Source organism: Macaca thibetana, chromosome Y (genome assembly GCF_024542745.1).
Source record: "Macaca thibetana thibetana isolate TM-01 chromosome Y, ASM2454274v1, whole genome shotgun sequence".
NCBI lineage: Eukaryota > Metazoa > Chordata > Mammalia > Primates > Cercopithecidae > Macaca > Macaca thibetana.
The window spans coordinates 13568207-13593170 of NC_065599.1; the positions used below are offsets into that span (position 1 = coordinate 13568207).

Sequence of the window (24964 nt, forward strand, 5' to 3'; positions counted from 1 at the left end):
TGTTAATTGCATCAGTCAGGTTATGTAGAAAAATAGGTTACATAATGACAAAAATATTCTTATTTTTCTGGTATTAATGAAATAGTTCCAATTTTTACTTTTAAGCATAATGTTGGCTGACACTTTGAATCTTTCTATTCTTAATATTTTGAGAGACTTATAACATATGCATTAATTAGATAGTAGCCAGGAAAATTCTTGCATGCTTTCTAGTATTGCCTAACTATATACATGTTATTTATCATGCTGTTAATATTATCTATATTTTATATATATTTTAACAATGTAACTTATGAAACATTTTTATTATATACATAAATACATATATACTACGTTATGTAGTATATATCTTCTAAAGATTGACATACAATATAATAAATACATTTGTTTCTGTATAGTATATGTTAGTATAGTATTAGTCCAATAGTATAATCAGTTACATATATATATTAGCTATACATAAATATATTAGCTATATATAAAAATACATTAGTTATACATGAAGTCTACAATGTTTCTCTGTTGGGTATATGCACCAAAATTAAGACCTTTTCTTTTTGTTAAAAATAATGCATTTCAAGATACGATGGATCACCAGCTACCATTCATTATAGCTCCAATGTCAATAGCTGAAATATTTAGAAATAATTTTTCAAGCAGTAAATGAGTATCTTGAAACTGACTCATGAAAGAAAACTTGAATACATGGAAGGGAAGAGTGGATTGTATAAATGTATTAGTTATTTTGAAGTTAATATTGAAGGCTAAGGTAGCTCTGATTAGAGCATTAATTACTATCCTCTGGGGACTGGTCATTATATAGGTGATGATGAAATACACACCGAATAAACTGATAGGAAATAAACTTTCCAGAAACATCTGATGAGAAAGTCTTTGGTAGAAAACATCAAGAAACACTTCTGTGATCATAAGAAATGCTATCAAAAAGCAAACTACAAAAATTAAAACACAGAAATACAAGATTTGACTTTTAGATCAATGAAGCAGAAAATAATAGCCTTGGAGCAGGTCTGGGAAAGAGAAGGACATTACATTCGGTACAATAAAGTTTTTAAATCAAGGTGGCAGGGCTGAAAGGTGTTGGGGAAAGTTTGTATTATGAGTTGAGTTACATCCCCCCAAAAAGATACGTTCAAGTCATAACCCAAGGTATGTGAGAATGGGATCTTATTTGGAAATAGGGTCGTTGCAGGTGGAATCAAGTTAAGATGAGGTCATTGGGGGTGGGTCCTAATCCGATATGGTGAATTAGGATGAGGCTGCTGCAAGCCAAGGAAGGCTAAGGACTGATGCCAGCTGTCCAAAGCGAGGAAGAAGTAAGGAAAGATCCTCCCCTAGAAACTTCAGAGAGAGAGAGAGAGTGACCCTGCCAATAACTTAATTTTGAACATCTGGCCCCCAGAGCTGTGAAAGAATAAATGTTCGTTGTTTTAAGCCACCTCATTTGTACTAATTTGCTTCAGCAGCCTAAGGAAATTCACAGAGTTAGTTTAGGAAAAACCATTACCAATTCGATTTAGCATGCTTTTCCATACACACTGAGGACATTGAGTGAAACAAAACAAAAATTGGAAGAAGCTATAGTTAAACAGTAAATTTACATCTGGATGAGGTATAGTGTTAGTAATAACAAAAGGTTATCTGATAAGTAGCATGACTAAAGGCCCTATGCAAACTGAGGAAATATTAGCAACAACATGACATTGTTTTAACTGCTTAACAAATAAAGAGTTCTTATAAATCAATAATGGAAACACATAATTCCTTCCAAAAATATCAGCAAAATTTAAACATTTTTTACAGATTAAGAGTACAAATATTAGAGTGGACACAGAAGGAAACCCATGATCATTCATAATGTACCATAATCACCTATCAAACATTAGATACTGATGAGGAATTGAAAAAATGAACTATTATTAATGCTGAAAGTTGTTCATTATGGCATTTGAAATTATGGCAAAGTATGAAAATTAACCAGAATAGTGAACAACAGTACAATGGTTAAATAATTTATGGTACTTAAAAATAAAGCATCATAAATTGTTTAGGCCGGGTGCAGTGGCTCACACCTGTAATCCCAGCACTTTCGGAGGCTGAGACAGGCAGATCAACTGAGATCGGGAGTTCTAGACCAGCCTGACCAACATGGAGAAATCTTGTCTCTACTAAAAATACAAAATTAGCTGGGTGTGGTGGCGCATGCCTGTAATCCCAGCTACTCAGGAGGCTGAGGCAGGAGAAAGGCTTGAACCTGGGAGGCGGAGGTTGCAGTGAGCTGAGATCATGCCATTGCACTCCAGCCTGGGTAACAAATGCAAAACTCCATCTCAAAAAAAACTATACACACACACACACATATGTATATATACATATATATATACACACACACACACAATGGACACTTTTCCAACCATTAAATTGTACAAATAAGTTTTTTAGTTTTTTTTTTTTAATTGAGACAGGGTCTCACTGTGTTGACAAGGGAGGTCTCAAACACCTGAGCTCAAGGGATCCTCCTTCCTTGCCCTCCCAAATTGCTGGGATTACAGATGTGAGCCACGATGCCCAGCCTTGAGTAATTTTTTAACACGTAGATTTTCCAAGAAATAATATTGGATGAAAAAAGCAAGTTGAAAACTGTGCATGCAATATCAACCCAAATATATATAGAGATGCATCTACAAGAGTATGTGATATGGTTTGGCTGTGTCCCCACCCAAATCTCATCTTGAATTGTAGCTCCCATAATTCCCACATGTTGCAGAGGGATCTGGTGGGAGATAATTGAATCATGGGGGCGGTTTCCCCCATATTGTTCTCATGGTAGTGAATAAGCCTCATGAGATCTGATGGTTTTATAAGGGGAAACTCCTTTTGCTTGGCTCTCATTCTCTCTTGTCTGCCACCATGTAAGATATGCCTTTCACCTTCCATCATGATGGTAAGGCCTCCCTAGCCACGTAGAACTGTGATTCCATTAAACCTCTTTTTCTTTATAAGTTACGCAGTCTCAGGTATGTCTTTATTAGCATCGTGAAAACAGACTAATACAGTATGTAACAATTTTTTTTAAATAGTCAAATGGCAATGGGGGCAGGAAATTGGTGGTCTTTATTTTCCTCCTTATAATTTTCTTTATTTTTTGTATTTCCCAAGCTATGCTGTATTTTTATAATCAGAAAAATGTTAGCCTTGTTGTTTTTTCTTGCTACTTTTCACTATTTACTGAAAAATAGCAAGAAGAGTAAAAACAACTGCCATGTCCCCTTCACCCATCTTTCCCAACTGTTAGCAATTTATCAAATATATCTTCTCTCTCCCTCTTCCTTTCTCCTGATCATCCTCTTTCTTCCTCTCTCTCTCTTTCTCTCTTCCACCTCCACATGTTTCTTATGCTTCTGAATATTTGGGAGTAAGATGCAGATATGATGTTCATTAAATTTAGAAACTTTAGTGTGTATTTTATAAAACAAAGACATTCTCCTACATCATCACTGCAAATCATCAAAATCGGGAAATTAACATGGATGGATTCCTACGATTTAATTCACAAATCCCAGCCAAACTTCTCCAGCTGTGCTCACAAGAAACTTTATACACAGCAAGCAAGACCAATGGACAAACAAAAACCAACCAACAAAACCCCTACTTTCTCCACCCTCTTTCTGTTCTGGTCCACGGATTTTCTTGTCGTATCTGTTTAAACTCCTCTGATCTGGACAAAGACTGAGCAATCTCTATTCTTTCTTGAGTTCAAAGACCTTGACATTTTTTGAGAATAAAGACCAGGTATCATGTAGAATGTCCCTTGAATTGGGTTGGTTTGACATTTCCTTCAATGGAAATAGAAGTGATGGTGTGTTCTCAATCCAGTAGATAAGGAAGTCAATTAGCCCCAACAATGGTTATAAAATTCTTCATCAATGGATTAAATGGTGTCTTCCAGTTTTCCCCACTATAAAGTTACTTATTTTGTCATTAATAATTTGAAATTATTAACGATTTTATGGGAGATACTTTGAGATGAAGCCAATATCTTGGTTCTTATCAAACATTCAATGTCAGGTTTAGCATCCATTGATCATTTTCTCTTGAATCAATTTTCAGTGCGATTTTTTGCTAAAAGTGCTGTGGTAAAATTTTAAAAGTATTTTAAAGTATAAATTACTTCTTAACTTGCCCTTACCTGTGTGCCTTGGCTCTAGAAGAAAATTTCTAAGGTATAGTACCTTAGGAATGTTAATGTAATGTTTTCTGAGATAACCAACAGCAGAACACACAGAATTAGACACATTTGAGACTAATAGGTTTTTTCATAATTATGCATAATACAGACTGGGTTTGGGAACTCTAGGAATTTGGCTATTTTCCTATAAAAATGATTGAAATTGTGGTTTATTTTGAATACATTCTTCCTCTTTTCACTTGCCCATTGAGTCTAATTCTCCCCACCTAGTCATCCTATTCTCTATTTAAAATATCAAATAAGAAGGGAAGGGAAAATGGTTAGATAAAGAATTACCTACCTAAATCATCTGCAAGAATATGTCAAATAAATTATGTGAACCCAACAGTGGGAGTGTCTTATTCTTGCCTCTGTCTCCTCAAATTCTGTAACAATGTCTGCCTTCCGTGAGCAGAGAGGGTGCATAAACCATGGCTGCCATTCTGTGCAACATCAGAATACCACCACAGTCCTTCTTTTCATATCCAATGGGAAAAACTGTATTTCTCTGTTTAATGTTTTCATTCTACATGAAGGAAATTATCAAGGAGAATTTGCCCTTTTAAATGTTATTAGTAGCAACTGATGTTGATTTGTATTGCCATAGTAATTTCTTCTTGAAGCAGGTCATCTTTTATTTCTTAAAAATTTTGGGCTCTCAGTTTTTTTGTTTTTTTTTTTGAGATGGAGTCTCACTCTGTTGCCCAGGCTGGAGTGCAGTGGCACGATCTCAGCTCACTGCAACCTCCGCCTCCCAGGTGTAAGCAATTCTCTGCCTCAGCCACCCGAGTAGCTGGGATTACAGGCCTCTGCCACCATGCCCAGCTAATTTTTGTATTTTTAGTAGAGACAGGGTTTCATCATCTTGGCCAGGCTGGTCTTGGACTCCTGACCTTGTGATCCACCCGCTTCAGCCTCCCAAAGTGCTGGGATTATAGGCGTGAGCCACCACACCCGGCCTCTCAGTTTTTTTTCTTTCAGTTGTTTGTCAATTTAAACTGTTAATGCACATTTCTTTTCTTTTGTGGCTTTTGACATAGTAAGGGTCACACCATCCTTGTTTTCCTTTAGATAGCTCATGCCCATTAGACTTAGGGGTGAAATACCTCATAATGTCATTATTTTTACTTGTCTCTTGTATATTATTTTAGGCAAGATTCTTGATGCTATCGATGATTTTGGCCTAAGGAACAACACCATTGTCTACTTTACATCAGACCATGGAGGGCATTTGGAAGCTAGGCGAGGGCATGCCCAACTTGGTGGATGGAATGGAATATATAAAGGTGAGGAGAGGAACTCACGCAAGTGATCTGGTGGTGAATAAGCTTTTTTTATGGTTCTTATAATTAAAGCGCATGACGCCAAAGAATGAGGCCTGAAAACCTGAGCAAGTTTGTTTAATTTGACTCTTAGTAAAATGAAGTATCGGACCAAGGTCAAGAAAATTGGTCTTATATTTGTTAACATTTCTGTGGAGGGAAGCCATGTATGTAGAGGGAGCATCTAGAAATATGCCTTTCTGACAACCCTATCAAATTATGAGGAGTTAGCACAAGCAGATGCTTTTATGGGGTCTTTAAAGAAATATCCACACATTCATTTAGTTTGTGAGACTATTGAGAGATTAAATGAGGGGGAATGTGGTTCCTAGAGAATAGAGGTCAGAAACCAGGGATCCTTCATCATTAAGAAGTCTGGGCTGGGCGCGGTGGCTCACACCTGTAATCCCAGCACTCTGGGAGGCCGAGGCGGGTGGATCATGAGGTCAGGAGATCGAGACCATTCTGGCTAACACGGTGAAACCCCGTCTCTACTAAAAAATACAAAAAACTAGCTGGGCGAGGTGGCGGGCATCTGTAGTCCCAGCTACTCGGGAGGCTGAGGCAGGAGAATGGTGTAAACCTGGGAGGCGGAGCTTGCAGTGAGCTGAGATCCGGCCACTGCACTCCAGCCTGGCCGACAGAGCGAGACTCCGTCTCAAAAAAAAAAAAAAAAAAAAAAGCAAGTCTGACGCTATCTTCCAAGGATATAGTATAGCATAGAAAGTAGCGAAGCCTGTCTTGATGTTCATGATTAAATTCACATGTACTGACTTTATGTCCTGCTGTAACATTTAGTCCACAAAATAGGTCCATAAGGTACTACATTGGCCAGGTCTATAATGTGTAACCTGATGTTAGAAGAATGTTATCTTCATCTGTGAAATGAGGATTAAAAAAAGAAAAAGAAAAACAAAGATAATTATCTGGAAAATGTCAAGTATATTTTATCATATGTCTTGAGAGAGATTTTAAAGTATTTTCTATAGGAAAATACGTGGTTATTCATGCAACTACAGATTCCACAGTCTTGGGTTCGGTAGGAAATTATAATTTCTGTATGAACGAGGTAAAGGCTCTGCCTCCATCTTGCAGAGGGTGATGAATGTGTACTCTTTAGAGCGTGTAGCACTGAAGTGTGTATTTAGGACCCAAAACAAATCCTTGGTGGAAATTGTTATTATAGACATTCTATTTTTAAAACATTCGGTAGTTTTGGGGATACAGGTGGTTTTTGGTTACATAGATAAGTTCCTTAGTGGTGATTTCTGAGATTTTAGTGCACCTATCACCTGAGCATCTACTCTGTACCCAACGTGTAGTTTTTTTTCCTCAGCCCCCTCCCAATCATTCCCCAAAGTCCCAGAGCCCATTATATGATTCTTATGTCTTTGCATTCTTGTAGCTTAGCTCCCACTTATAAGTGAAAACATAGGCTGTTTGGTTTTCCATTCCTGAGTTACTTCACTTAGAAGAATGGCCTCCAGCTCCATCCAAGTTACTGCAAAAGACATTATTTCATTTCTTTTTATAGCTGAGTAGAATTCCATGGTGCATGTACACCACATTTTCTTTATCCACCTGTTGGTTGATGGGTACTTAGTCTGGTTCCATATCTTTGCAATTGAGAATTGCATTGCTGTAAACATGCATGTGCATGTTAGATATTCTCTGTTTGCTTATGATAACTGTTTTTAAAAATTTTTGGCTCATGCCTGTAATCCCAGCACTTTGGGAGGCCGAGGCAGGCAGATCACGAGATCAAGAGATCGAGACCATCTGGCCAACATGGTGAAACCCCGCCTCTACTAAAAATACAAAAATTAGCTGGGCATGGTGGCGGGCATCTGTAGTCCCAGCTATTTAAGAGGCTGAGGCAGGAGAATCGCTTGAACCCAGGAGGCGAAGGTTGCAGTGAGCCGAGATCACGCCACTGCACTCCAGCCTGGCAACAGAGCAAGACTCCATCTCAAAACAAAAAACAACCACGACAAAAAATTTTAATTAAAAAAATTAAAACTAAATTAAAAACTTTAATTAAAAAATTTAATTTAATGATGTATTAGAAGGCGGCAGTAAATATGAAAAAACACGAGAATAAAGAATTCTGGGGTGGGACTGCCATTTCAAATAAAATGTTCAGGCACGCCTCATTGAGGTTACTGTGAGTTCCATAATCTTGGGGGCTGGATACAAGAAAAATACTAATTAAAAAAAATATAGGAAATTACTTTGAGCAAAGATATGAGGGAGGTTGGAGATGAAGTAGGTGTGTATTTGAGATAAGAACACTTTAAGTAGAGAAAATAGCCATGCAAATAGAATGTAAGTGTCCAATATTACATATGTTTAGTTATTTAATCAAAAACCTACCAGCAGCACAGGAAAATATAATTCTGTAGACGTGCACTACTTACTCCACTAGGACTCTACATAGAATAGACACTATACAAATGTGATCTCTTTTGATACTAGTTTACCTTTTAAATATATTCAACACTGTGACTATTTTAACTAGGCACAATAATTGAATGTAATTGCATTGTCTTATAGGTGGAAAAGGCATGGGGGGCTGGGAAGGTGGAATCCGCGTCCCAGGAATTGTTCGATGGCCTGGAAAGGTACCAGCTGGACGGTTGATTAAGGAGCCTACAAGTTTAATGGATATTTTACCAACTGTCGCCTCAGTGTCAGGAGGAAGTCTCCCTCAGGACAGGTGATGTCATATAAACTGTTAACAACAGCTTATTTTCACCCTTCTTCCCTCTCAGAAGATGAGAGTGACTCTATCCTGGCAGACCCACTTTTTCCCTAATACCTACACAGTTTTACCTTCCTATATGACTGTGTCTATTCAGCATTCTTCATACGCCAGAGACCAGTCTTTTCTTTTTTTCTATTGAGGTAAAATATACATATATAATTTACCATCTTTACCATTTCTCAGTATACAGTTCAGTGGTAATAAATGTATTTATTTTCTTGTTTTCCCCTTCATCTTCCTCTCGTCTCTCCCCTTCCTGACCTCTGGTCATCACTATTCTACTTTCTATCTTCCTAAGTTTCACCATTTTTTTTTCAGCTCCCACATTGAGTGAGAAGATGTGATGTCTGCCTTTCTCTGGGCTTGGCTTATTTCACTTAAAACAATGGCCACCAGTTCCATTCATGTTGCTGCAAATGACAGGCATTCCTTCTTTTTTTAGGGGTGAATAGTATTCCCTTGTGCGTATATAACATTTTTTTAAAAAGGAATTTGTCTGCTGATAGGCAGTTAGGTTGAACCATAGCTTGGCTATCGTGAAGAGCGCTGTGATAAACATGGAAGTGCAGGCATTCCTCTGATCTGTTGATTTCTTTTCTTTTGGGTATATACCAAGTAGTTGGATTTCTGGATCACATGGTAGCTCTAGTTTTGGTTTTCTGAGGAACCCCCATATTGTCAGAGACCAGTCTTAGATACTAATCTAATGTGGCCCATCTTAGATATTTTAACATTTTCAATTGAGAGAAAGATGGAGACAGGAAGCTTTGGAGATGAAGACATGGTAGGTAAAACTCACTCATCTCTATAAGAAAGGGAAAAATAATCCTAGTCTCTGGTGTGAAAGATCTGGAAGACTGTGAAGAAGGTAGGATGTTTGAGGGTGCTTTGAACTCTATCATGAATACTTTGAATTTCATCAAGAGGAAATCGTTCATACTACATTGCTGCATTCCCCGGCAGCAACCAACCTAGGCAGGTTTGCTGCTGATTGATTGACAGTTCATTGATCACAGCTCTGCAAGGGAATCCAGATAGGTTAGAACCACAACTATGTCTCTCCTCCAAGCCCACAGAGTTCTTGTAATATTTCTTTCTTCATGTAACAAAGCTAATCTATTTCTGAAGAAAAATAGGATAAATCTCAATGTTAATTGTAAACAAAAAGATCCCTCATTTATGTACATAGTTTTTAAAAAGTGAGTTCTTGCTCTGTTGCCCAGACTGGAATGCAGTGGTACAGTCCTATTTCACTGCACTCTCTACCTCCTGGGCTCAAGCGATCCTCCCACCTCAGACTTCTGAGCAGCTGGGACCACAGGCATGCACCACCACACCTAACCAGTTTTGTCATTTTGTAGGAATGGGATCTTGCTATGTTGCCCAGGTTGGTCTCCAGCTCCTGGTCTCTAGCGATCCTCCTGCCGCAGTCTCCTGAAGTGCTGGGGGTTGACAGGCATGAACCACCACAACTGGCACCCACTCCCCCTTTTCTTACTTGCTTTAGCCAGTAAGGGAATTTGTTGAGAATTTATGTAAAATAATAACAGAATAAAGATTCCTTCTACTTTGAAAAAAAAGTATTTATCAATTTGAGCTAAATAATACATTTCCAAAAAATTATGTAATAGTATTAGTACTAATGCCAATATTTTAAGTTACTGAGCCAATCATAATCAATAATCTTCCAAGATATGAGTGAAATGCGCTGAGTTTGGGATATTGGTATAGGCTATATTTTGGACTTATAAAGTGCTGAGGAGAATCTCAGTCTCATGGAATATTGGTCTGTGGATGCTGATGAGGATTTGCCTTTACAGAAATTATTTTATTTTTAGGCCAGGCACAGTGGCTTACACCTGTAATGCCAGCACTTTGGGAGGCTGAGGCAGGTGGATTGCTTGAGCCCGGGAGTTTGAGACCAGCCTGGGCAACATGGTGAAATTCCTACAAAAAATACAAAAATTAGCCAGGCATAGTGGTGCACACCTGTAGTCCCAGCTACTCAGGAGGCTGAAGTGGGAGGATTGCTTGAGTCTGGGAAGGTTGAGGCTGCAGTGAGCTATGATCCTGCCACTGCACTGCAGCCTGGGCAACAGAATGAGACCCTGTCTCACAAAAAAAAGGGAAAGAATTTGATTTTTATTTTGATTTTGTCAGAATAAGCTCTAAAAATATTACATCTTCATTCCCATTCCTTCTGCATTTGACTTCACACTTCAATAGAAAACAAAGGTGAATTACTGCAATGATTCTAGAAGATGTGAATACTTTGGTGAAACTACAAGTCACTCCATTTTGCTAAAAGTCTCTAGTAGTTTTTATTATATCAAGAAAAAAGCAGATCCATCAGATGTGTCAAAGCTCGTAAGAAAAAGAAAGTTGCCCCCATCCAATGAAGGAAGCTTACACTTGGTTTTAGCCAGTGAAGGCAATTATTTTGGATTGATAGATAAAACCTGTGTATTTGATGATAGATAAAAACCTGTGTGTTTTGCTGTTACTTAGTTATTCATATAAAGTCAAACAGATATTGACCAGGATGAAAAGCAGCTTAAAAAAATAAGACAAAGAAATTAAGACTATATTTCATGGTTTTCAAAATTTTTGTTATAAATTTTTATATTTTCTCCCCTCCCTCTCCAAAAAAATGTTAGGTTCTGTTGGCACTAATACAGAAAAGAAAAATATTTTAGAAGTCATGGTTAACTTACTGAAAAACAAACTATCAAGAACTAATTAAGACAAGACACACCCCCAAGTTTGCCTTTCTAATATTTAAAAATATATGTTTGATGTTAGTAGATAGTGTCAACACACTAAGGCTGGAATTTATTTTATAATTTTCAGGACTGAACTTTAGATAAAGATGTTTTTATTTTCTGTCTGAAAAGAAGTTAGGCATTGATGATGCTAACACGGAAAGAAAGTATACTTTATATTTTATTTTTATTGATTTTATTTTTGAGACAGTTTTGCTCTGTTGCCCAGGCTGGAGTGCAGTGGCACGATCTCAGCTCACTGTAACCTCTGCCTCCCGGGTTCAAGTAATTCTCATGCCTCAGCCTCTCAAGTAGTTGGGACTACAGGCACACATCACCACACCTGGATAATTTTTGTATTTCTTATAGAGATGGGTTTTCACCATGTTGGCCAGACTGGTCTTGAACTACTGACCCCAGTGATCCTCCCTCCTCAGCCTCCTAAAGTGTTGGGAGTTACAGGTGTGAGCCATCGTTTCCAGCCCAGAAAAAATATTTAAAAAACCACTGTGAAGTTGTTGCAAAAAGAACCTATCCGAAAAACTATGGAGAAGCCCAGTTTCCATGTTCTACCATTTAGAAATAGTTGTTTTAAGAAGTCTGTCACTCCACATAGCCCAACAGCCTGTTAGGGAGAAGGGAAATGTCCTGGCACAATATTGCTACGTTGCATGAGGGTGGAAGGCAACTGCTGCCAAGTTCCAGCCGTTGTCCTCATGTTAAAAAGAAGAACGAGTTGATTGGAGTCACTCATCACTCCAGTGCATTCTGCGCCATGAGATTAGACGCTTATTTGATCAGAGGTTTAGGGTTATGAGTTTGGTGTCCTTGATAAGATGTATAGTACAGCTGTCCTTTCCTGCCTGCAACCATGACTCCACTAGCCACAGGCTAAGTCCTCAGAGGATGCACCATCTTTGTAGTTAAATGTGAAGTGGAAGAAAATCGCGAAGATGTCTAAGGCACTGTGGTGGGAGACCTAACCTCAGTTTCACGTACAGGTTGGCGTGCGGGGTACTACTCATCAGGTTGATTTTTTGGTTATTCCTATGCTTGGTTCTCCCAAGCCTCTTTATTTGAATTCATGACTTCTTTGGCATGTGCGTTGACCAGTTAAATACATCCTTGCTAATAGAGAATAGCTCTACTATGTAGAAGGGAACAAAAAGCAAATTCACAGTATCAGGCTCACTGTCTATGACACCAGCAGCATGAGGGCCTATGGATACCTGTCTCCCATCTCCTTCAATCCCCAACACAATGAAATCAACAAGAAGAACTCAAAAGCGGCTCTCACCTGTACAGAAATGAAGGATGCTAATACTCTAAAAGCCAAATAGTAATTTATTTTTAGAATTAACACAATTTGTTTCACCACCTCACCACAGAAAACAGATAAAGCAAATTACAACCAAAAATAGAGATGGACAGATTTATAACCAGAGATCCTGAACAAGAGAGTAGAATAAACAAAAAAGAAAAGTAAAGATAAAACAGAGGAAACCACTAATGTGTAGAAACATGGGAATCTGAGGATGCAATGGTTTATCAAAGTGTTGGGGAAAAATGACTTATCAGGTATGTGGTTTACCAATACAGCTGTCCCTTGGTATCCGTGGGGGGTTGGTCTTAAGACCCCACATGGATGCCAAAATACCCAGATGCTCGTGTCCCTGATATAAAATACTGTAATATTTGCATATCACCTACACACATCCTCTTGTATATATTAAATCATCTCTAGATTACTCATAATACCTAATACAATGTACGTAAATGCCACATAAAATAGTTGTTATATTGAATCCTTTAGGGAATAATGACAAGAAAAAGCCTGTACATATTCAGTACAGACAAGACCGTCCCTAAAAGGACCATAAGCCTAAATGTAAATCCAAAATTATAACACTTCTAGATAAAAACATGGGAGAAAATTGCTGTAATATTCAGATAAGAAAATAATTGTTTTTAGATTTATCAAAAAAGTCACAAGCTATAAAAGAAAAAAATGATAGATTAGTCATTATCAAAATTTAAAATTTCTGCTTTTCAAATGTCAATATCCAGTAAATAAACATGTGACCTCAGTCCATTAGTGGAGAAAAAAGGAAAAGAAAGAAAAAATTAAAATATTAAATACGAACTTAAAAGAAAGTTGAAAAGAAAAGAAAAAGACAAGCCGTGAAGTAGAACCAAATAGTCATCTGTCTGAACTCAGAGGTTCTGCATCTGCAAATTCAATCCGCTGCAGATCAAAAGTATTTCATAGGATTTTCTAGAATAAAGAATCTAGAATAGACTAAAATGTTTTGAAGAAGAAAATCGTTTGAAGACTCACTACATAATTCCAAAATTTACTGTAAAGCTAGAGTAATCAAGATGGTGCTGTGTTGATATGAGGGTTTCAGTGGATCAACAGAAGAGGGAAGTCCAGAAATTGATCAATATATATATTGCATTTCAACAAATGCCCAAAATAATTCGGTAGAGGTAGGACTGTCTTTCAATACATGACACTAGAACAATTGGACATCAAAATGCAAGAAAAATAAATCTCAACCTATATCTGACACCACATTAGAAAATTAACTCAATACGGACCATAAGCTTAAATGTAAACCTGAAGCTATAAAACTTCTAGGTGAAAAAATAGGAGAAAATCGTATGAAATATTTTTGATCTGCAGTTGGTTGAATTCGCAGATGCAGAACCTCTGGGCCGGGCGCGGTGGCTGACGCCTATAATCTCAGCACCTTGGGAGGCCGATGCAGGTGGATCACTTGAGCTCAGGAGTTCCAGACCAGCCTGGCCAACATGGTGAAACCCCATCTCTACTGAAAATACAAAAGTTAGCCGGGCGTGGTGGCGGGCATATGTAATTCCAGCTACTTGGGAGGCCGAGGCAGGAGAATCGCTTGAACTCAGGACCGGGAGGTTGCCATGAGTCGAGATCGCGCCACTGCACTTCAGCCTGGGCAATAGAGTGAGACTCTGTCTCAAAAAAAAAAAAAAAACCTGTGGATACAAAGGATGATTATTTTCTTCCACTCCATGGCTTGTCTTTTTCTTTTCTTTTAAACATTATTTTTTAAAATTTTACTTTAAGTTCTGGGATACACGTGCTGAACGTGCAGATTTGTTACATAGGTATACATGTTCCATGGTGATTTGCTACACCCATCATCAACCTGTCACCTAGGTTTTAAGCCCTGCATGCATTAAGTATTTGTTCTATTGCTCTAAACTTTTTAAAATTAATATTTAATATTTTAATTGTTTTCTTTTCTTCTTTTTCCCCACTAATGGACTGAGGTCACATGTTTATTTTCTTGACATTGCCATTTGAAAAGCAGAAGTTTTATATTTTGATAATGGCTAATTTATCTTTGTTTCTTTTATAACTTGTGATTTTTGTGATAAAACTTAAACTTTTTTCTTATCAAAAGATCACAGTGATTTTCTCCTATGTTTTCACTTAGAAGTTTTATAGTTTCAGGTTTACATTTAGGCTTATGATCCACATTGAGTGAATTTTTTAATGTGGTTTGAGGTATAGGCTGAGATTTATTTTCCTTGCATTAGGATATCCAACTTTTCTACTGTCATTTATTGAAAGACAGTCCTATCTCTACTGAACTATTTTGAGCATTTGTTGAAAAGCAGTATACGTATCGGTCAATTCCTGGACTATCCTATTTCATTGATCCATTGAAACCCTTATTTCGGCCGGGCGCGGTGGCTAAAGCCTGTAATCCCAGCACTTTGGGAGGCCGAGACGGGTGGATCACGAGGTCAGGAGATCGAGACCATCGTGGCTAACACGTGAAACCCCGTCTCTACTAAAAAAATACAAAAATTAGCCGGGAGCGGTGGCGGGCGCCTGTAGTCCCAGCTACTCGGGAGGCTGAGGCAGGAGAATGGCGTGAACCCGGGAGGCGGAGCTTGCAGTGAGCTGAGATCCGGCCACTGCACTCCAGCCTGGGGGACAGAGCGAGACTCCGTCTCAAAAAAAAAAAAAAAAAAAAAGAAACGCTTATTTCAACACTACACTGTCTCAATTACTCTAGCTTTATAGTAAATCTGGGAGTTATGTAGTGAGTCTTCAAACTATTTTCTTCTTCAAAAAATTTTAAACCACTCTAGGATCTTTATGTTCCCATGTAAATTTTAGAATAAGTTTCCTCATTTCATCATAAACCTTTCTGAAATTGATTGCTTTAAATCTATAGATCAATTTGCAGAAAATTGATGTCTTAAAACACTGAATTTTGCAATCAATAAATATAGTTCATTTCTCCATTTATTTCTCTTATTAGGTGCTTTGTGGCTTTTCTCATACAAATTTTTCACATAAAAATGCTATCCCTAAATACTTCGTGCTTTCTCATGTTATAGTACATGATACTTTTAACATAATGTCATTCCCAGCCATTCATTGCAAATATATAGTCATTTTTAAAGGTTGATGTTGTACTGTGTGATCTTGCTAATCTTACTCATTATTTCTGGCAGGTTTTTCGGTGATAATTAACATAGGAAATCATTGTATCTGATAGTAAATATAGTTTTATTTCTTCTCAGATCCTTTTTAGGTGGGGCGCGGTGGCTCACACCTGTATTCCCAGCACTTTGGGAGGCCAAGGCAGATGGGTCACCTGAGGTCAGGAGTTTGAGACCGGCCTGACCAACATGGTGAAACCGCTTCTCTACTGAAAACACAAAATTAGCCAGACGTGGTGGCACAAGCCTGTAATCGCAGCTACTCAGGAGGCTGAGGCAGGAGAATTGCTTGAACCTGGGAGGTGGAGGTTGTATTGAGCCGAGATCGTGCCATTGCACTCCAGCCTGGGCAACAAGAGCAAAACTCCGTCTCCAAGACAAAAAAAAAAAAAAAAAAATTCCTAACTGGGAACAGTGGCTCATGCTTGTAATCCCAGCACTTTGGGAGGCTGAGGCGGGTGGATCCCCCGAGGTCAGGAGTTCAAGACCAGACTGACCGACATGGAGAAACCCCATCTCTACTAAAAATACAAAATTAGCTGGGTGTGGTGGTACATGCCTGTAATCCCAGCTACTCGGAAGGCTGAGACAGGAGAATCCCTTGAACCCGGGAAGCAGAGGTTGTGGTGAGCAGAGATCACGCCACTGCCCCCAGCCTGGGCAACAAGAGTGAAACTCCATCTCAAAAAAGAAAAAGAGAAAAATCCTTATCTGGGATGTATTATTATGTGTCCCATTACAAAGCAGCTTTTATTATTATTGCTTTCTAATATAAGGCATGAGATCTATTCTCTAATATAAATTTTTAAAATTCATTTTAGTTTAGATTCAGGGGCCCATGTGCAGGTTTGTTATTTGGATACATTGTGTGATGCTGAGGTTTCTATCAAATTCGTCACCCAAGTAGTGAACATAGTACCCAGCAGGTAGTTTTTCAACCCTTCCCTCCTCCCTGCCTCCTGCGTTTTGGAGCCCTCCAGTGTCTCATGTTCCCGTCTTTATGTTCATGTGTACCCAGTGTTTAGCTCCCACTTATAAGTGAGAACATGGTGCTTGGTTTTCTGTTTGTGCGTTCATTTACTCCATTTCTCATATAAAATTAGAAGTATGTGACTTTTAATGATTCCATAAAATTTTTTCAAAGGGTAGCAATATGATTGCAAATGAAGTTCAGATTTATGAAATTGCCACCAATTGCTGAGCTGCGGAGAGCCTCTGTGTCACAGCCAAGGCGATCCGATCTTTTCGCCTTTGGGGCATGCATTGTCACATTCCTCGGCCTCATCATTTCAGGATCAAAGCTTAGCTTTCTTCCCTTACCCACTGGAGTGTAATCTCCCAGAGAGCATGCGTGAGTTTTCCTAAAGACTTAGTACCTGTCGTCTGGCCCTCAGGCATGACGCAGTCTTCACCAAGTACTCTTCAGGTAGCTTGGGACCAAACGTCCCTTCTCTCCCTTCTCCTTGTCTGCACTGTCTGTGTCTCTGCAGGGTCATTGACGGTCGAGACCTCATGCCCTTGCTGCAGGGCAACGCCAGGCACTCGGAACATGAGTTTCTGTTCCACTACTGTGGCTCCCAGCTGCACGCCGTGCGGTGGATCCCCAAGGATGACAGTGAGTGCTCAACCCGTTGCTTCCTGTTCCCTGCCAGGAGCAGGGTCCCTCAGGTGTATCCTGAACACATTCTTCCTTTCCTCCCTGGACCGGTCCTTTCATTCCAGGGCTGTCACTGAACACATGTTTTTGGAGAAGTTTCTCAGAATTGCTCTTTTGCAGAAAGGCAGGTGGGGGTAATGGAGATGCTAACTGGTTTCACTTAATTATCTCAGCAGATGCACATACATTAAAACATCACATTGTGCCTGGAAAATCTATGCAATTTTTACTTATCAATTACACCTTAATAAAGAAAACAGATGTATGAACATAAGATTTGCCTATAAAGTCAGGGAGCCACTTTTAAGAAACATACATTTTTAGCTGGGCATGGTGGCTCACGCCTGTAATCCCAGAACTTTGGGAGGCTGAGGCGGGCAGATCAGTTGAAGTCAGGAATTTGAGACCAGCCTGGCAAACATGGCGAAACCCTGTCTCTACTAAAAAATGCAAAAATTAGCCGGATGCGGTGGTACACGCCTGTAGTCCCAGCTACTCGGGAGGCTGAGGCAGGAGACTCGCTTGAACCCAGGAGGCAGAGGTTTCAGTGAGCTGAGATCACGCCACTGCACTCCAGCCTGGAAGACAGAGTGAGACTCCATCTCAAACAAAAACAAAGCCAAAATATATATATACATTTTTAGAAACAGGACTGATGTCTGCTGGGAAATGTGTATATCATTTTACCAGGGGATTCTAATGTTCTCATTTTGTTGTAAGGATTGCATAATATTTAGCATTGACCTGTGGGCAAAAAGAAACCCAAGGACCAGCCTTGAGAAGATGGAAGAAGACAAGAGAAGCCAGCACCGTGGGCGCATGCCTCTGATGTGCTTACTTTCTTTCTTTCTTTTTTTTTTTTTTTTTTTTTGGAGATAAAAAAATACTTATTGCGTATCTTCTATGGGCAGGTTATTTTGTAGGCATAAGTTGTCATGGCTAAACTTTCTTTCTTTCTTTTTTTTTTTTTGAGACGGAGTCTCACTCTGTCGCCCAGGCTGGAGTGCAGTGGCGCGATCTCGGCTCACTGCAAGCTCTGCCTCCCGGGTTCACGCCATTCTCCTGCCTCAGCCTCTCGAGTAGCTGGGACTACTGGCGCCGCCATCACACCCGCGCTAATTTTTTGTATTTTTAGTAGAGACAGGGTTTCACCATGTTAGCCAGGATGGTCTCGATCTCCTGACCTTGTGATCTGCCTGCCTCGGCCTCCCAGAGTGCTGAGATTACAGGTGTGAGCCACCACGCCTGGCCGGTCATGGCTAAACTTTCATTTATAAAAATCAATTCTAGACAGACTAAAGATAAAATGTAAGATTAAAAGTGTTAGAAGAAAATGAGTTTATGACCCAGAAATTGGAAGTTTTAAAATTTTTTTAAAAGTGACACACACGTAATAATATGCACACATTGCACATGAAAATTGGGGGTATCTAGTGATATTTTGAGATGGGCAATGCATAGTGATCAGATTAGAATAATTGGCACATCCATCATCTCAAACATGCATAATTTCTTTGTGTTGGGAACATTGAATATCCTCCTTCTAGCTGTTTGTAACTATGTAACATGTTATTATTAACTATAGTCATTCTACAGTGTTTAGAACAGGGGTCCCCAACTTTTTTGGCATCAGGGACCAGTTTTGTAGAAGACAATTTTTCTGCAGACTGGGGTGTGGGGATGGTTTTGGGATGATTCGAGCACATTACATTTATTGTGCACTTTATTTCTATTATTATTACATTGTATCATATAATAAAATAATTCTACAACTCATCATCATATAGAATCAGTGGGAGCCTGAGCTTGCCTTCCTGCAACTTAATGGCCCCATTTGGGGTGATGGGAGACAGTGACAGATCATCAGGCATTAGATTCTCATAAGGAGCACACAACCTAGATCCCTTGCACGGGCAGTTCACGATAGGGTTCGTGCTCTTATGGGAATCTAATGCAGCCACTGATCTGACAGGAGGCGGAGCTCAGGCAGTAATGCCAACAACAGGGAGTGGCTATAAATACAGAGATGAAGCTTCACTCTCTCGCCCCACCACTCACCTCCTGTGTGTGTGACCAGGTTCTTAACAGGACACGAACAGGTACCAGTTCGTGGCCTGGGGATTGGGGGCCCCTGCTATAGAACGCTAGGACTTCCTTTGATGTGGCTGAAATGCGCATCATTTGACGAGTCTCTCTTTTCTCCTCCAGGTGGGGCGGTTTGGAAGGCTCACTATGTGACCCCGGTGTTCCAGCCACCAGAAGCTGGTGGCTGCTATGTCACCTCGTTATGCAGATGTTTCGGAGAACAGGTTACCTACCACAACCCCCCTCTGCTCTTCGATCTCTCCAGGGACCCCTCGGAGTCCACACCCCTGACACCTGCCACAGAGCCCCTCCATGATTTTGTGATTAAAAAGGTGGCCGACGCCCTGAAGGAACACCGGGAAACCATCATGCCTGTGACTTACCAACTCTCAGAACTGAATCAGGGCAGGATGTGGCTGAAGCCTTGCTGTGGGGTGTTCCCATTTTGTCTGTGTGACAAGGAAGAGGAACTCTCTCAGTCCCAGGCTCCTAATGAGAAGAGATAATTACAATCAGGCTACCAGAGACCACTATCTTTGGTGCTTTCAAGTTTGCAAGGAGTGCATTTAAGAGCCAATAAATTAATCTACCGTTCCAGATTATTAAAGGCCCACTGGTGATTCCACTTGCTGCTTTTTTTTGGATTCCTGTGGATAAATGTTGATTGAAATTTGTTTTATTTCCCGAAAGTCTATAATTTATTAATTCTCTCGTAAAATATCCACACAATGACTGCTGATAATGTCACTGCAGAATTGCTACTTCTTCTGTTTTTCGCCCAGTCTCCACCTTGCCTATTGCCAGCACCATCATTGGCCTTTGCAGTCTTCGTGACTTTCTTTGCTCTGTTCTTACATTCCACTTGCTGTTTCCTTGAGGTCTTTTTCTTCTCACATGGACTGTGTCTTGCAAGTCTATGTTTGGGTTCATTTTTCTTTGCATAAACTGAAGATTTGTAAATCATGCCAAAACCAGTCATCTTGCTACCACCAAAATGAGTTCTGAATATGAATACAAGGAGGACATCCTGGCTGGGCACAGGGGCTCACTCCTGTAATCCCAGCACTTTGGGAGGTCGGGATGGGTGAATCACTTGAGGCCAGGAGTTCGAGACCAGCCTGGCCAACATCATGAAACCCCGCCTCTACTAAAAATACAAAAATTAGCCAGACGTGGTGACACATGCCTGTAATCCCAGCTACTTGGGAGGCTGAGGCAGGATAATTGTTTGAACCTGGGAAGTGGATGTTGTAGTGAGCAAAGATTGCGCCACTGCACTTCAGCCTGGGTGACAGAGCAAGACTCCATTTAAAACAAAAACAAAAACAGGACATCCTCTGTGTGGTCTTGTCCATTTTGGCTAGCTTTTCCTGAATTTCTGTCTTAGATACTGTTGCCTTCCTGGGGTGAAGGACATCGATGACCATTTGTTGCCTCTGAAGAAGTTGGTAGCTCATGACCTTCCTGTGTAGATAGTTACCGTGTCATTCATGTTGACAGCTGAGTGCACTGGTGCAATCATAGCTCACTGCAGCCTTGAACTCCTGGGCTCCACAGCAATCCTCCCAGTTCAGCCTCTGGAGTAGGTGGCACTGCAGACACATACCACCACACCCAGCTCTTTTTATTCTTTTGTAGAGAATGGGTCTTGCTATGTTGCCCAGGCCAATCTCAAACTTCTGTCCCCAAGTGATCCTCCTGCCTCAGCCTCCCAAAGTGCTGGAATTATAGGCATGAGCCACTGCACCAAGCCTCGTTTCCATTTTCTAAACATGTCTTTCCGTGCCAGAAAACAGGCACCTACAGACACCTGTGCCATCTGCCCAGCTGCTTTGCTCTAAATATAAGGCCCTGTGTCAACAGGAGGCAACATAGCAGGCATTGAAACAGTGCATTAAGAGAAACAAGTCTGAACGTGGCCACTAACCAACCAAAAGGGTTTATGTTTGTCAACAGTACATAGAAACTGAATCAAGAGTGGTGCAATAATTCAGCAAAACGCGTGTGAACCCAGAAAGTCTGAGACAGTTTTTTCAGTTAACTTAGAAAGTTTCTTTTGCCAAGGTCAAGGACGTGCCCGTGACACAGCCTCAGGAAGTCCTGACAACAAGTGCCCAAGGTGGTCGGGGCACAGCTTGGTTTTATACATTTTAGGGAGACATGAGACATCAATCAACATATGTAAGAAGTACCTTGGTTTGCTTTGGAAAGTCGGGAACCACCTGAAGCAAGGGCTGGAAGACTTGAAGTGGGAGGGGACTTTCAGGTCACAGATGGTGAGACACAAACGGTTGCATTCTTTTGAGTTTCTGATGAGTCTTTCCAAAAGAGGCAATCAGATGTACGTCTATCTCAGTGAGCAGAGGGGTGACTTTGATTAGAATGGGAGTCAGGTTTGCCCTGAGCAGTTTCCAGCTTGAGTTTTCCTGAGTCATTTTGGGGGCCCAGGATATTTTCCTTTCACACGTGCTAGCACTGAGTGACATAGCAATTGGTCTCCTGGCAGTCTGGAAATTTCAGCAACAGCTGATAAGCCATTGCCTCTCCTGAGCAGCCAAGTTCTAGAAAGCAAAGGGAAGTAGGCATTAGCAACCTGGGAGGAGCACTGCTTTGATTCCCCCAGAATGTGCCAGAGCGTTGATGAAGTCTCTTATTTCCTTCTTAATTCAGCCTCTTGATTTAGGTATAAACACTTGTGTGAGATTGCCCAGAGCTGCCATAAAAATCACCATAAACTTGGTGGTTTAAGAAAACGGACGTTCATTCTTCCACCACTCTGGAGGCTAGAAGTTCAGAAATCAAGGTGCTTCCTCGGAGGCCCTGGGTAGAATCTATCCTTGCCAATCCTTGACATTCCTTGGCTTGTGGACACATCGCTCCAATCTCTGCCTTTGTCATGACATGAATGTCTACGCCCTGGGTCTTTAAATCTTTCTCTCCTTATATAGAGAGAGTATAGTCATACAGAATTTAGAACCCACCTTCATCTAGTATGACCTTGTTTTCTCTTGATGGCATCTTTAAAGATCCTATTTCCAAATAAAGTCTCATGCACAGGTACCAAGGTTTAGGACTTTAATGTAACCTTTGAGGAGGTCATAATTTAATCTGTTGCACCCCTATATACCAAGAAGAGCACCTGGGACTTGGAAATGCTCTGTAACTTGCTCAGGAGAACACAGCTTAGGTGTTACTGGGCTGGGACTGGGACCCTAGCCATGCCAACCCCAAATTTCCATGTACATCAACCCTATGATGTTGAAGTAGGAGGCAGGACTTGACTCCAGAGGTGGGGGTTGGACACCAGACCAGATTGAGGGCTAGCTAAAACAGGGCAGACTGAAGCAGCTTTCAGTCAAACACGCCCATCAGTGTGCCATGTCAATTTACCATTGCCATGGCAATACCCAGGAGTTACCACCCCTTTCCATGGCAATGACGCAATAACTCAACGATTACTACCCTTCCCCTAGAAATTTCTGCATAACCCACCCCTTAATCTGCATGCAATTAAAAATGGGTATATATTTTGGGAGGCTGAGGTGGGCAGATCATTTGAGGTCAGGAGTTTGAGACCAGCCTGACCAACATGGTGAAACCTTGTCTCTACTAAAATTACAAAAAAATTAGCTGGGTGTGGTGGAGCATGCTTGTAGTCTCAGGCACTCAGGAGGCTGAGGCAGGAGAATCGCTTGAACCCGGGAGGCAGAGGTTGCAGTGAGCCAAGATTGTGCCACTGTGCTCCAGCCTGGGTGACAGAGTGAGGCACAGTCTCCAACAAGGAAAGAAATAAAAATAAAAATAAATGGGTATAAAAATATGACTTCAAAACTGCCGTAAGCTGCTCCTCTCTGCCTGCAGGGTAGCCCTGTTCTGCAGGAGCAGTCACGGAGCTGTAACACTGTCACTTCCTTAAAGCAGTTTTCTTCTACCTCTGGTTTGCCCCTGAATTCTTTCCTAAGCTAAGCCAAGAACCCTTGTGGGCTATTCTGAAAATACCTTAACCTGAACCATTTTGAGACTCACCTGTCCTCCAGGAGTGTCTTTCAAAGGTGCAACCCCAGGAGTGACATAATCATGTGTGTTCGTCAATTTGCAATTGCAAAAATGTGGAACCAGCCCAAATGCCCATCAATCAACAGGTGGATAAAGAAATTGTGGTATGTACATGTACAAATAAATACTAATCGGCCATGAAAAGAAATGAATTAATGGCATTCGCAGCAACCTGGATGGGTTTGGAGACTAAGTGAAGTCACTTAGGAACGGAAAACCAAACATCGTATGTTCTCACTCATAAGTGGGAGCCAAGCCATGAGGATGCAAAGGCCTAAGTATACACAATGGACTCTGGGGACTCTGGGGGAAAGGGTGGGAAGGGGGTGACGGATAAAAGACTACAAATTGAGTGCAGTGTATACTGCTCAGTGATGGGTGCACCAAAATCTCACAAATCACAACTGAAGAACTTACTCATGTAATCAAACACCACCTGTTCCCCCAAAACCTATGGAAATAAAAAAAAATTAGAAAACTATGTGTGTTCGTCTTAATTTAATGGACATATACTGTTGCCTTGTCTTTACTAAGGAGTAATATGAACGTGTCAAGTGAAAGACAAATAACTGTCTTAATATTAACTATTAAACTAGGATATCTTTTTCCTAAGTGATTTGGGGCAACCATATTAGATCTTATTTGTCCACAAAAGAATTCCTTACAAAGGCTGAGCAATTTCTCTGCCACTCTTTGTTATAAGATCTCTAAAACATCGTCATTTTCTCATCACTGTTAGGAGGAGGTTCACCTTGAATTTAGAATACCCTAGAACAGAATCTTAGGATTTTAGCCTGAGAAATAACTTCTGAAATCTTCTTCTCAAATGCTCTTATTTTTGCAGATGAAGAACACAGAGTGTGGAGACATGAGGAGGCTTTGGTGAGTCTACACTGTAAAGGGAGCAGGACCATGAGGTCTGGACCCAAGGTTGTCAACCCCACATGCAAGGTCCTTCTCCCTCCCTGGCTCCTGTCCTTCCATTTTCTTTAACCACATGCCAAGGAGACGGTAGTAGATAAAAGCAAGCTATGTACCACCAAGGGAACACGTTCTTTTCCACACAGTGGTGTTCAGAGGTGGAAAGAATGTTCTCTAGGGTTTGACACAATGGGGTGAATGGGAATTGTTCTTCTTACCAACTAAATATCTTTGGACATATTCCCTAATCTATGTATACTTCAATTGTTCCATCTGTGAAATGCAACTAAAAAGTTTATTACGGGACTTACAAAGATTAATGGAGATACTATCTCTAAAAGACTTTGCACACAGCCCATAGGCCCATAGGTAGCTCTTAATAAGTATTATATTTCCTTTTCCAGTGGTTACTTTGAAAGTACCTTAAGATTAAAATTGAAAGAACGTCATCTATCAAAATGATACAAACCTTTGCCATTGGTCTAAACACTCCAAACTCAATGCTTGATTAACCTATCATGACCCATTGCATCAAGAAAATTACCTTCACCTGCCTTGTCTATCTGAGGTGGTCAATATTTTCCATATGCCCCTTAAGCCCTTAATTAGCCTTTTTCCCTAAATAGAAAGATAAATTATACAATTCAG

General features: G+C 40.3%; 1 protein-coding gene across 4 annotated transcripts in view; it reads left to right on the top strand.

Moving 5' to 3' along the window:
* The window catches only part of LOC126947233 (arylsulfatase F), an 80717-nt gene extending 60768 nt beyond the window's left edge, over positions 1–19949 (top strand). For all 4 annotated transcript variants that reach the window (XM_050777952.1, XM_050777953.1, XM_050777954.1 and 1 more), the window contains exons 8-11: positions 5401–5535; positions 8125–8287; positions 17088–17212; positions 19463–19949. In XM_050777952.1, coding sequence (XP_050633909.1) covers positions 5401–5535; positions 8125–8287; positions 17088–17212; positions 19463–19845 — 806 coding nt within the window. In that variant the 3' untranslated portion in view covers positions 19846–19949. The remainder of the gene's footprint in view (positions 1–5400; positions 5536–8124; positions 8288–17087; positions 17213–19462) is intronic.
* The last annotated feature ends 5015 nt before the right edge of the window (positions 19950–24964 follow it).